The 14,136-nt window shown below is 41.8% G+C and overlaps 1 protein-coding gene across 3 annotated transcripts in view; it reads left to right on the forward strand.

Moving 5' to 3' along the window:
• sema6a (sema domain, transmembrane domain (TM), and cytoplasmic domain, (semaphorin) 6A) overlaps positions 1-14,136 on the forward strand; it is a 104,122-nt gene that overhangs the window by 45,587 nt on the left and 44,399 nt on the right. For all 3 annotated transcript variants that reach the window (XM_029439689.1, XM_029439690.1, XM_029439691.1), the window contains exons 3-5: positions 482-599; positions 12,247-12,307; positions 13,688-13,750. In XM_029439689.1, the coding sequence (XP_029295549.1) occupies positions 482-599; positions 12,247-12,307; positions 13,688-13,750 (242 nt within the window). The remainder of the gene's footprint in view (positions 1-481; positions 600-12,246; positions 12,308-13,687; positions 13,751-14,136) is intronic.

Consider the following 14,136-nt stretch of genomic DNA (forward strand, 5'->3'; position numbering starts at 1 on the left):
TCAAAGGATAATCCGCTATTTTTCTGTTGGGCTCCTAATGCTGTGTGTGATAGTGTAAACGCTGTTGCAGGCTACAAAGACACGGTTCTTGTTTCCTCTCTGTTTTTCTATCTGTATATTCTCCCTCTATCCTGCCCCGTCCTACTCTCTCCTGGTCTAACGCTGTACCTAACACTGCTGGCCAGGAGAGCTGAAAGAGAAGCCAGCCAGCCTCACATAGACCTGCTCCTCTTTCAGAGTGTTTGTTCAAACCAAGCGCTTTCATCCAAAGCCACTAGCAATAGCACAATTGCATGGTAAGGTGCAGCACAGTTTTAGCCTACAATTTAGCCAACAACTGTGGTGGCGTTTTCTCATCCAGCTAAGACTCATGGGTTGACATTTGACCTAAAACAAACGAGACAGAGTGATCTTATTAGTAAATTTACTGCAGTTATAAATGTAACATACGCAGGGATTCATTTTTGTCCTCTCTTTGCAGACACAAAACAGTACCCGGCGTTTGTAGGCCACAAACCTGGCAGGAACAACACGCAGCGGCACAGACTGGACATCCAGCTCATCATGATCATGAACAGGACGTTATACATCGCTGCCAGGTGGGTGATAGTAGCTATTTGGTGTGATTTTTAAATGGTTTTTTTTTTCCCCACACTAAGGAGATACTTAAATACTGTTGCTATTTCACGCAGAGAGACTGAAATACAGACAAGATTTACTGCTTTTCTTTGTGGAATAAATGTGCTAGCCACAGTGGATTAGATTAATTAAACTGAGCAAGTGTGGTTCGAGCAGGATTATTGAAAACCTTCATTATCACCTCTCATATTACAGTAGCTGATTGAAGTTTCAGCTATGAATGTCTCTCATCAATTGTTACCAGTTGAGGATTTTGATCTTGTTTTAACTTGATTATGGCTGAGGGCTGTGAGATCCACAGCAGTCGGGTTATCATACTGAACTCTGGAGCCCTGCTGTACTGTTTTCTTTCAAAGTTTTGGGCTCAGGAGGGACTCATTCAGAGCAACATGCTGAGACTTTAAAGCATTTTGCAGTCTGGACTTTTTCTTTCATTACCTCTTTGTTGTTTTCTATTTTGGGCTTGTCTTCTGCCAAAACCCCTTTTACCTCGTACGATGTCCCTGCAGACTTGTGGCCTGTTTTTGTTAAACGGCCAGGCAGGCGTACAAACTCACACAAACACACACCCACACATGCACCTCTACAGATGAAAACTACAGATGAAGAAAGGACTACTTCATATAATCAACATTTAGGGTCTCAATGCACCATCTAGACAGCTTTAATGCACGTTATGTGCTGTCGATAAACAGGAATAATACAGACTCTTTATTTGTTGGCAGCCTAGGCAAATCGATTCAAAAAAGTCTTTTTTTCTTTGTATGGCTTTTTTCCCACTTGTCTGTCACCTGCCTTTATTGGTTTATGTCTATCCGTCAATGTGTTTTTCACCTGCGCGTCTTTAATTTTGTGTGACTCATCTTTCAGAGATAATATAGCTCAATTACACCATCTGGAGCCATGGAGAAAACCTATATTGATTTTGACTTCTCTCTTGTCATTATTATTTTAGAAATGTTCATGTTGCTTCACCTAATGCAAAGTGAGTGATGTGTAAAAACAGTCAGATAGATAGATAGATAGATAGATAGATAGATAGATAGATAGATAGATAGATAGATAGATAGATAGACAGACAGACAGACAGACAGACAGACAGACAGACAGACAGATAGATAGATAGATAGATACTTTATTCATCCTGAGGGAAATCTCATCAAATTTCAGGTTCATGTCCAAAGCTTCGATGCAGTCTTGAATGCAGTATAACATTACAGCAGCATTGAAACTCGCCTAATAAACTGGATCCTTATCTGTTTGTTCTGTGCCGTTCATGGCTAATTGAGTGGCAGGCTTGATTGGATACTTTTAAAAGCCACAATAGGGGTCTTTCTTTGTTTTCCTCCCAAGCATGTCAAATTAAGTGGCTGAGGGAGGCGGCTGCTTTAAGTGGCAGAGCTTTTTAACATATCTGTGGTCATTAAGTGGAGGTGTGTGGAAAAGGAAACAGAGCGAAAGAGAGCGCCTGTGTGTGTGCGTGTGTGTGTGTGTGTGTGTGTGTGTGTGTGTGTGTGTGTGTGTGTGTGTGTGTGTGTGCGCGGTGTGTGCCAGAGGCTTTGGTCTGCCTGTCGCCCACCTGCTCCACATGGGGTGTCAGGGGCCTGAGGGAAATGAGACAGAGGATTTATTGGAGGGGTGTGTGAGGGAGAGCGAGGGTGTGTGTTGCCCAGTTTAGTATGCCGACCAGTTGTCGCATGGATTTAAAAGTGATTTCTTGAGTGTGATATGTAGCTGTATGTGTGCATATGGAGGTACTCTTACGATGCGAACATGTGTCGGTGTGCCTGTTGGGTCGTACAGCCTGTGATCATGCCTGCAGTGAGTTGTGTGTGTGTGTATGTTTATGTGTGCATGTGCGAGGTCCCCTGGAGCGTCGGTCCCACACTTGCATACTTTCTTAAAGCATACGGGAATTCCGACACATGGCCCGAGGTATGTGACCTCTGAATAACTGGAATGGCTGTCTCAGATTAGACGGAGCCGGAAAACCGCCATTGATCCTGACACAGAGAAGAATGTTTGAGTCAATGACATGGACACACAAATGACGGCCAGTGCACAAAGATCCATCGTCACTAACAGGATATCGATAAAGATATGTAAAAGTTGAATGACAAACAGTTTAAGGCAAAGGGCTGAGACAATCACCACTTCAGAAATCAATGTGAAAGCAAGCCAACAGTCAACCCAGCCAGTCTCAAGCTATGAAACAACCAACAATAATGCAGGAAAAAACTAGGCAACATCAATAGTTGCTTTTACGATGGTTGTCAAGTTAAATTACTTTTTTATTCTGAGGCCAGCGTCACACAGCTTTGCCATCATGCCTCTAGACCAGCGAGCCTCAGTTCTTGGTGCGCAGCAGCTTGCAGATGGCCACTGTGAACGCAGTCCAAAGCTCAACACTGTTTCAGGCTGTTTTTTGAATGGTTGCTCAGTGTATTAAATCTCTTTGGCTCCTGTTTTGGTGCTGGCAATAAAATCACAAGATTTTAAAGCTGTGAGATGCATACAAACATAGCAACTGATGAAATTGTAAATAGTCAAAAGTGGCTTAATCCATAGAGGGAAAGAGGTGGAAGGAGAAGAAGTATTTGGCAATGGAGAAACTCAGCAACAGATGCAGTGATTGATAATTCATCCTCGGGTTTGAGCATTGAATGAAATGTATTTATTTGGTGGAATCAGACGTTCTCTTTGCAGTCCTGTTCAGCCATTATATGTGGGCAGTTATTGATGAAAATGGACACTGTTGATGAGGTCATGGCTTTTCAAATATGTGTAAAATATCATTAGCTCATATATATTGAACGTTGTTTATGAATTCAGTACATGACTAGTTTAGTCCCTTAATATTCTGAATCTTATTCCATGGTTCACTTTCCATCAGGTGCATTATACAGAAGAGCAGTACAGCCTGATAAGATACAAGACAGCTGTCTTTTCATATCATCAAAAAGCCTCTTGTTTGTTCAGTTTGAACAAGACCGGCATTGGACTGAGTATAGTGTTGATTTCTTTCACTTTTCATCAAATATCTGCTTTCATTCACTCTCTACACAGATGCAGTTGCACACAGAGAAAATAGTTATAAATTATAGCAAGAGGGGTTTGTTTGTGAAGTTATTGATGAATGTGAAATTCAACCTCATCGGCTTATGTGCAGCTGCTGTTTCATATTTTTTTATGGTAGCAAGCAATCAGTTGTATATTATCCAGGATAAACTGATACATGATGTTTATTAAAGCACGGGTAATGAACATAAAAAACTTCTTCATGTACAAGCTCAGTGCTTCACGTGTGTATGCTGTCACGTGTGTTTTAGGTGTTTAGTAGCATAGTCACGTTCAGTAAAAGCAATAAATTGTTCTCGATGCCTTGAAAGATGGATGCAGGAGGATTCTTATCCCAGCGGTCCATATTTCATGGTCAGGATACACTATGTACAGCATTCAGGGGGAATTCATCACAGTGCAATGGAAGATTTATCATTCTAAACTCTAAAAATATCTGTGTATGTGTGTGAGTGTATGTCAGGGTGTGTGCATGAATATGGGGGTGTAGGTGTACAGCTGTAGCCAGAGCAATCCATGTCATGTCACTCCTCACTGTGTGTTTGTGTTCAATCAATGTCAATCAATAGTTTGATTGAAGCCACTTGCCATGTAGTCGTCAGACAGGAGTGTCAAAACTCTTATCTTCATTCTGAGCCATTTTATTTAGCCGTGGGGATATTAAGCTCGTTGCTGTCTGTCAGTCCCGAGGATGCCAGAAGAAACCGTGTGTGTGTTCCTGAACTTCTTGGAGTTTTAGACTTTTAGAGCGTGGACTTTCTTTGCAAGAATTCCATCAGCTGAAAAGGTCAAAACTTCAGTAGCATTTGTAGTATAAAGAACAACTATATAATGAGAACAATGCATTTCGGCTCGTGGCCTTTATCAGAGTCTTCATACAATACATTACAAAGAACAGTTAAGTAAGATGGGTATAAAAAAAGGGTAAAACATATATATATAAAAGACAACCACCATAGGGCAACGACCAATAGGGCACTCACACACAAGTGGGCTGGGTATGGTCATGTGCTTTATGGTCAAACTGGCAGAGAGGCAAGGGATGTGCCACATAATGGACATGTATGACTCCATATTTGGTTCATAAACAGGATAAACGCATCTCTAGGGAGGTACCAAACCCTGAGAGGAGAGTACAGGGGATTTGAAACATGATTAAGATTAAGGTTACAATCATGATTTGGTGAAAGTCATTTTTTTATACATTTTTTTAACAAAGAGGGTCTATTTATGTAGTTTTAGCCATCATTTCTATGAATTAGCATAACGTTCTGTTCACCAAAGTAATTGATGAGATCTGGGGGCACGCGTCCAGAACTCAGACGATCAGTCAGGTTGTAAACAAGCCGACAGTTTTGTCATATGATCTAAATCACTTTATTTGGATGTAAAACCGAAGGTGAGCACACCCAAAATATCGCTATTACTCACTCATTACCCAAGAGAATATGTGAACTAGTTCAAGTACAACAGTTAAAAGTTAAACGAGGAAGTCGGTCTGTGATGGATGTTTACATCGGACAGTTGCAAAGTAATAATCTTTAAAACATGATTATCTGACTGCTCGTGTTTCTCGTCTTGTTTGACTTCTCCTCACCTAAATTCAAAGATATCAGAAACCTAATAATATACTGTATATACTGTTAATTTACAGGCAGAAATTATGAAAGGTTGTGTATGAAAATAAAATTTCCCTTTGAGATAAGGTTTAGGACATGAGGAGAAGAGACAAGCAGAGAATGAGACAAACACTCCATACATAATTGTGCGTGTGTGTGTGTGTGTGTGTGTGTGTGTGTGTGTGTGTGTGTGTGTGTGTGTGTGTGTGTGTGTGTGTGTGTGTGTGTGAGTGAATGTGTTACTGTATAGCGTGCATGCCCCAGGTCTCTCCACATGCAGGGCATAGTCGCCATTCCCGGCCCTCAGTCGGCCTTTACCATGGTAACACCAACCACACTCTGTTTACACCCTCTGTGAGGCTGGGAAGCATGGGAACCAGAGAGAGAATGTGTGTGTGTGTGTGTGTGTGTGTGTGTGTGTGTGTGTGTGTGTGTGTGTGGGGGGGAGACGGAGGGAAATATCAGTGTGAGAGTGGAGGAAATTTGTGGCTGCCATTAGCACTCACACAGAGACACAAACATCACACAAAGACACACATGCACACTCAAAAACCCAGATTACCTTCTCTCGGGCGAGTCCTCTGGAACAGTTGTGCCTCTGTGGCCGCAGTTCTTCCCTGTCGGGTCTCTTTGGGTCTCGCAGTGGAGGCCACTAGAGTCTCTATTATTGTAGCTGCACCAAATCCTGTTAAAACCCACTAATGACTGGGATTACACGGTTGCCTCCTCTCCCTCTCCTCGCAGCACCAGCGACATCCAGCCACGTCCACACTATGAAACAAAGTTTGCAGCTCCAGTAGACTTAATCACCTGAAATAAATGTTGTAACATACTTTCTTTCTCCAAAGGTTTTTTTTTTTTTTACATTTTTACCAATTTATCAAGCAATAATATACTAAGCCTGGCACTGATTCATCGTCTCAAATTAGTGTTAAGTTATTGCAACAGCAGGGAGTGGTAGTAGTTAGTGAGGAGCACCCAGAGCGTTTGAGATGAAGAAAAGATAAGAAGAAAAGATACTGTGTGTCACAAAGCAAGATCAATTCTCATTTGACAAGGTTCACTATCAAACAAACAATGCACATTTAAGAAAACGCAACGTGAGTACAACAGTCCCTTTATTTATACCCTTGAGACTTGTCTTTATACAGCGGTGTATATCTTGTTTCAGCATTACTGGGTGCTATCAGGTACACATATAACACTGTGTAGCCTAATGTTAATGCAGTGTACAAACAGTAAAAGTTGCCAGTCTAATATACATATTTATATACATACTGAATGTCGGTACTGTGTATTAAAAACCATAACTTTACCATATGTTAAAATGTTAGGAATATTGCTTAAGGGCATGTTCTGTTAGTTGGTGTGCACATCATTAATTCATTGCACAAATTAAATTATTTGAAAGCACATTACTAACTTGAGAGCACAAATGACTAATCCCCTTACTCACTGGGCTCTCTCGCAGAAACAAAATGGAGATATGAAACATATTTTTTTGCTACTGGATACATTTCAATCAATAAATGTAGAATTAACCACATCTTTTATGCAGTTAGTATGCATGCCTGCCTAACTGCGTTAAGTGTGCAAGCTCAAAACATGCCCCTCACCCCACAAAAACACACATGCACTCATATACACACACTCACAAAAGGAGATGTGGAGAGAATGTAGAAAACCATAATGAGAACCTCAACCTTCGAAAAGAACAACCTGCCTCAACTTGGGGGTGAGTGAACTCTGGCTTGTTGTATTTCATGGCATCACATCACCGAGGGCCTCTTGGTGCCCTTATCCCATTCAGAACCCCAACAACTCGCTTCACAGCCCAAAGGTGCCTGCTGGCTTCCCCGGTTCCCTCCCACCCACTTTGTGAAGAGGATTTGAACCAGGGAAAGCCAAGACAATGTACAATGGACCCTCCTCCACCACTCATGATCCAGTTATTAAGAGAGAGGAATATGGGTGAAGAGGGTGATGAGAGAGAAAAGGGTGGGAGGTGGAGAGGAGGGCGGACGTGCAGGCATTTAGTTTAAGGAAAGAGGGGTGGTGGTAAAAGGTGCCGGCTGCATGCTAATCGAGTCCCTCTCTTTTCTGCTAAAGGAGTGCATGATAGTTTGACAAAGCCCCGGCAGATGGACCAAGCTGGCCTGCCGTCACACCAGAAGAAATGCGCTGTTATGAAAACGACATTCTTCCCTACAAAGCCCCTGTGTTCTCATGGCTATGCATGGCTACATGTCCAACGGAGACCCTCTATGCCACTCAATCTATCACTCTTGCCCACACTCAGTTGGTGTACTGTCTTGATCATTCAGCTCTTTCTCTCTGTCTGTACCCATTCGTTTACAGTAACTCCATATTTGTGTCCAAGAGGATATTTGCATACCTTCCACCCTACTCACACATTTTTGTAGCTGAATTTCGGGAATTGCGAAGCGCCCGCCAAGTGATTCACATCGACAACCAATGTGCTGCACTCATTGTCAAGGCTTCTGTTATTTCCTTTTCCTCAGATTCTCACGGTGTTTCAAATTTCATAATACAGCCACAAAACAATAGACCCTGTGTAAAAGCACTGTGCCATCCTTAGAGCATCCTTGAGTCATAATTTAAAGTTGAGAGTGAGTAAATGATGGGTAAAAGAAGGACATGCAGCAAAACATCTCTTGATGGATTTCAGTAAGTGAAGTCACTTGTGAACAGTATCCGAGTAAAGGCCTGGTCACACCAGACACATTCTGACCGGACTGTAAATTTAAGCCTGAGACTGATTTGAGCCAATTAGATTTGGGTCCAGAGGTTGGCATATATCTGAGGTTTCCTGTGACTGTGAGGCTCCCCAGGGGAGTGCTGGAGAGTGCTTGTCGGGGGCGTGAAAGGAAAGATCCAATGTCCATTGCAAATTAACGTCTATAAATCTTCTTAAAAGTCTTTGAAAAAGACGCTCCTCATCACGCTAGAACTAGCCTGAGAATCATTACATCAAGGTCTTCTTCAGTATCAAACTAATCTGGTAATAGTTGTTTGAGCATTTATGGGTATATTGAAAACCCCAGAAATGAATTATGATGTAGATTTAAATTGTCTCAAGACTACAAACATAAGCTTCCTGATAATTATGTTGGACCCAGTCTGAAACATGTGTGAGTGGTTAAAGAGTCAATATAAAATGTGACAGTAACTGAGCCAACAGTTTAGAAGGAGTTGCACTCATGGCGAAAATAATAAATGAACAACTTACAACTATTTTAACTGCAGAGAGTATGTTTTGTTAAAGATTTCACGAGTTATAACAAAACAAAGTAAATCACCTGATCTACAATGATCAAAAAGCACAACATTTTTCATTCTCATAAATGATTTTACAAGTGAAATGTAAATTTGCACACTTGTAATGTAAACTTCTACTGGAGGAAACAATAAACAATAGAACAACAATTATGATATTCACACTGAACTGCTCAAACACGCTGTTGCATAATAGCATTAGGTTGTATCCTAACTCAGGACGGCAGTTTTTACTAAGGCCAGTTGTTTAGTATGAACTATTCTTAGCGAGCAAGAACCGTCTTGAAATCTGACCTCGCTTTAAGCTTCTAGGTCAGTCGTATGTCAGACTTCATCAGGTTTTCAACAGTCATAACAAGAAAACATTCTTTAAAAGCAAAACTGATGTTGGAAGCGTGCGATACTTTGTAGGACCACACTAGGTTTCTGTTGTATATAATTGTACTATATATCCCTGCTGGTGGTTTACCTGCAACCTTTTAAAACAAGAAACTATTTGCACATTTTGTACCTAATCTCCAGTATTTTTGGTTATTCTTTGTCATGTCCCTTTTGTTTCCTGCAGAGATGCATTAGTCAATTAATCATTTAGTTGCTTAGTTGATCGATCAACAACTATGTAATTATTGATTAAACGTTTCAGGCATTTCTTACTATAACTATTGCAGCTTCTCTCATGTGAGCATTGTAGATTCAATATATCTTTGGGTTTTTAGGGTTGGTTACTATTTTCTTTTTACATTATAGAAACCAAATTATAAAATGATTAATCACAATAGAAATAATGTGTAGTTGCAGCCCTCTTCTCATTATCCAATAACTCCAATGATAATATCAGTTTATGATCTCTCTTAGGAAAAGGATGTCACATGTCAGATCATACTTCATGACATTAATGTAACTTTGCCAGGAAATGAAATGCTGGCTGTGAGAGATTTTGTATTTCAAGCAGGTTTCAACTAAAGTTGATTTTTATAGGTTATTAAATAAACGGAAACCAGCGGCTGCCTGGAAGGTAGGAAATCAATTTTAAAACGTCAGGTTTGCTTTGGAAAATGGTCCGCAATGATGTTAACTATATTTGATTTGTAGGTAATGGTCTACAACATACAACACCACCAGTGTGGTCTCTTGAAGACCCTGCCTCTGCCCTCTGTCTTCTCTTCTTCACCGTGAAGTTATATAGATGTCACACACCCGAGGAGAGTAAATATGCTGTAATATGAGTTCAGGTGCAGTGGTGAAGAGGGGAAAGGGTCCATGTGTATGTTTGTGTGAGCATGTTGGAGTAAAAGGGGGTGGTGGTGGGTGGTGGGGGGGGGGGGGGGGGCTCCTTGCACATGTGTGTGTTTAGAGAGCTGGTGTTGACACAGACACAGCCGCTCCATTGTCCTTCTCCATCTCTAGTCAGGATGTTTGAGGGACGCCTCATCGCTTGGCTCCCTCTAATCTCAGCTGGAACCAAAAACCCTGCGGCTGGAAGGCTTCAGCCCTCGAGGATGTTGTCAGCACAGGCACAAGAGAGGCACAAGACAGGGAGCATATCTGGGAAGGTTACTGTCGAAAATTATGGAGCAGTCAATTACAGATTACTCATGAGCTGTTTCAAAATTGCAGGCAGTAAAATAACCTACGGGATTACACTAAATCCGCTAAATAATCCTCTGATTTAATAGCTTTTGATTTAGTTTTGTCTTTTTAATATAAAGTTTGAATTTCTATATAAAAATATAAATAACGTTCAATTAACAAGTCTGAGAACTTTAGGAGACATGACTGAACATTATATCACCCGTCATCTTTCTTTTTATATTGAAATGTTTCTTCTTCTCTGTCTAATCTTAAATGTGATTTTGGGATTTTATCTTTGACAGATTACTGTTTCCATTTTAATAATAAAATGTACCGTATAGCCTCATGAGGTGTATCAGGTTACCCTGGCAGCAAGGTGAAAGAAACACTGAAACACAGAGGGGCCTTTCAAGTACCCCGGAAATTCAATCCAGATCAATTAGCCTGCGTAGTGAAATGTTAGAGCTACCAAAGAGCTTTAATGAAAAACATTTTGCAGCACAGTTTGCGGATTTAGCCTTAAATGCTCAACTTCTTGTCCCAACAGATTGCAGTGACAGTCAGCATCTGGCATTTGGGCATGGCATGCATCTCAGTGACCTAAAGTTGAACTATTTTCCTTCTCTTTTGATTATGGATTTTAAAGAAAAGGATATTTTAAAAGAGTATTATACTGTGCTTTGAAAACTGACATTGAAAGGATTCAGAATGTGGGGCTTTGTATTTAAAAAATGATATTAAACCTTTTACCCATTTATGGGTTAAGATGAAATATTTGATTTGCTAAAGAACACTTTATCAAAGTAAATGGTATTTTGTAAAAAACAAAAATGCACAATGAGCTGTAGAAGAGTACATCATGTGTCAACATTTTGACATGGAAAGAAGGAGTAGTGACATGAAACAAAGCCAACATTTCACTCACAGATTTTGCCTGTGGCCTCACCGGAAATGTGTCCTCTCAGCGCTGTTGTCTTACTCTCGACTGCTCTCAAAGATTAATTATTTAATTTAAGCGTTGTGGCTGATAATGTACAGTAGACTGTGTTTTATCCTCGAGGAGATGGCGGTGGCCCCCAGGAAAGCGATATAAGTGGATTCATTTCAAGATGCCTGTTCCTCCAAAGACTTTATTAGATTTAGTTAATGAGAGAGCAAGGCAGGCTGACTGGCTGAGCGCAGGTTGGGGAGCTGGAACGTAATTAAGCTGTGAGTCTGACGATGCCACAGTTACATACTTTGATTAAAAACACGTTCAACAGCTAATCTGCAACAAATTGAAGCTGTTACATCATTTGGCACGGTCACCTTTGTTTCTCTCCTCCAACGAGGTAAATCCCCCTTTTCTTTCTGTACCTTTCGCTCACACCTTCTACACCCCAACTGCCCTCCCTCTCACTCCCTCTCCCTGTCTGCACCCTAATTCTCCACGGTAAGTAGGTGTAGCTACACGCCTGGTCCACCAGCCGGTCTGTCTGTCAGAGATGTAGTTAACCCTTGTGGTTTTTATGTCTTCCATATGCCCTGCTGGGGCCTATATGGCAGAACTGTGTAATACAGGAGAATTCTGTATATTTCCAGGCCAGCACACACAAGTCTTCTTGTCTGAGCTATAATGAGTGTTAGTATAGATTTCCTGTGGCTCAAACACTAGGCTTAATTGACCTGAACAGCTCTGAGTGACTTGGCACCTCCCGTCTCAACCTTCCCCTCCTCCCTCACCCCCCATCAAGACCTTTCTCTGGGACAAAGAGGCTTTTGTCCCCGGGCCTGCGCCACATCGCTCTAAACCTTTGTTGACTGTTTCTGTCTGACAGAGCAAATAGCTCTGGCCTCCTTTTGTTTATTGTCATTTTTTGAAGTTTGAACAAAGTTTATACAAAGCCCCTTTTTCTGACGTTGTTCACTGCCTGCAGGGGGAAAACATGGAAGAAGAGAAATGGGTTTATTGTTTGTTGAATTTTTGACTGTCTGCTGCTGTCTGACTTTTATCTTCTCATCTCTCTCCCTCTCTCTCTTGCCCTCCCTCCCTCGCTCTCAGGGATCACATATACACGGTGGACACAGACACTGCCAACAGTGATGAGATCTTTTTCAGTAAGGTGAGTGAGACGTCTGTCTCTTTGAGGATGTGTTGTTCTCAGTGTGCTGTGATTGACAACGTAACCCTGATAACCTAGATCTGAGCGCCAAGGTGTGTTTGTGTGTGTACCTGTGGACACGTGGGCGTATATGTATGCCTGCCAGGAGTCTTACTCACCCACTTACTGGTGTGAGCCTTCCGTGCTGGCCATTCTGACCCCGTTAAGAAGATTATCCAATCAATCAGCTAGTAAACCACCTGCGTCATCCATGCTCCTCATTGGGACAGGTCTGGTGGGTGTGTAACGGAAGCTGAGTAGGCAGGAGAGGAAGCGAGGGAGGAGGGGAAGAACATGAGGGTGAAAGGGACAAAATAAGGGCAAGATGAGATTAATTGCAGGACGGCGAGAAAGACGAGATGGATGCAGAAAGGAAGAAGATTGTATATTTTCAGGTTATTCATAAAGCGCCTCATATTTACATAGGCCCTCGGCTGTAATAAGCCACTCTCCATTCCATTCCAACCACTCCTCGCTGGCATCATTTGCCCTTAACATAATGCATGCAAACAGAATTCAAACAAGTCCATTCTCGTGTATACAACAACCCGCCATCCCTCCACCTCATCCACTTCAATGTCAAAGCCCGCCGAGTGGATCTTAATGAGAGCAGGCTGCAGATGAAAGGCCAATGGGAAACGCGCAGATTGATTGATGACTGAGGGTCTTTAATCAGTGGCCGAGCTCCCAACATGGTGTACAACAGCAGCGGGTACGCCGCGGTCTGAACCATCGGATCAGCGCTGACCCTGAGGCCACACAGGGGGGGTGGAAAGTGGTGAATGTGTGTGTTTGTGTGTTTGTACATGGCTGGATACCAGATATAGCTTAGCATTGACCGATAAGTGTGTGTGACAATGGAAGGGCTTGTGTACGATTGTGTCTTTGCAGTTAACTGGCAGGTAATGGCTAGTGCTGACCTACAGGCCAAGGCAGCGTATGTGTGTGCGTGTGTGTGTGTGTGTGTGTGTGTGTGTGTGTGTGTGTGTGTGTGTGTGTGCGTGTGCGTGCGTGCGTGTGTGTGTGTGTGTGTGTGTGTGCACAAGGATGACAGCCTATCAATCCACACAAATGAGCTCTGAGGCAGGATCTGTCCTTCTGATCCGGGGTCAGTATCGTATTTCCTCCACCCTGGCAGAGAATTAGAGGTTCAAGGAGGTAAACTGATCTCCAATCAGCGCTTAGAATAAAGTTCACCTCAGAGCAGGTGGCTCATTAGAGGAATCAATGATGGAGAATCTCAGATGATAGTTATTGACCAGTTTATAGATTGGTTATTGAGCTCTATAGTGCCTTTTTTTCTTGTTTTCTTTCTGACTCTGTCCCTCTTTTTCTCTCCAGAAAATGACATGGAAGTCCAGACAGGCTGATGTGGACACTTGCAGAATGAAAGGGAAACACAAGGTAGAGAAAACCCACACACTCAAACACACAAACACTGCAACCTCTCTGCTTTCACCCTTACTTCATTTAAAGAACAAATGTCAGCGCATTCATCACAAAACACTTCTTTAGCGTATCAAACATTGTACGTCTCAGACAAGCTGTAACAGATGCCATTTCTCACAGTTTCTCTGTTTCTTTGTCTCTCCCTCACACACATGCACACACATACACATTAACAGACATATAGAGCCTGCAGTTGCAATAACACACTCCTTGCAGTTCATTTAACATTCACAATTTATATCAGCGAGAATCTTCATATCAAATAACAGTTTGATTGAATGTTCTCTGGAGTTACCATACATTAACAAAACTGTGACAATTAATAATGAATTCAATAACGT

Source organism: Cottoperca gobio, chromosome 9, assembly GCF_900634415.1.
Source record: "Cottoperca gobio chromosome 9, fCotGob3.1, whole genome shotgun sequence".
In the NCBI taxonomy this organism is placed as follows: Eukaryota; Metazoa; Chordata; class Actinopteri; order Perciformes; family Bovichtidae; genus Cottoperca; species Cottoperca gobio.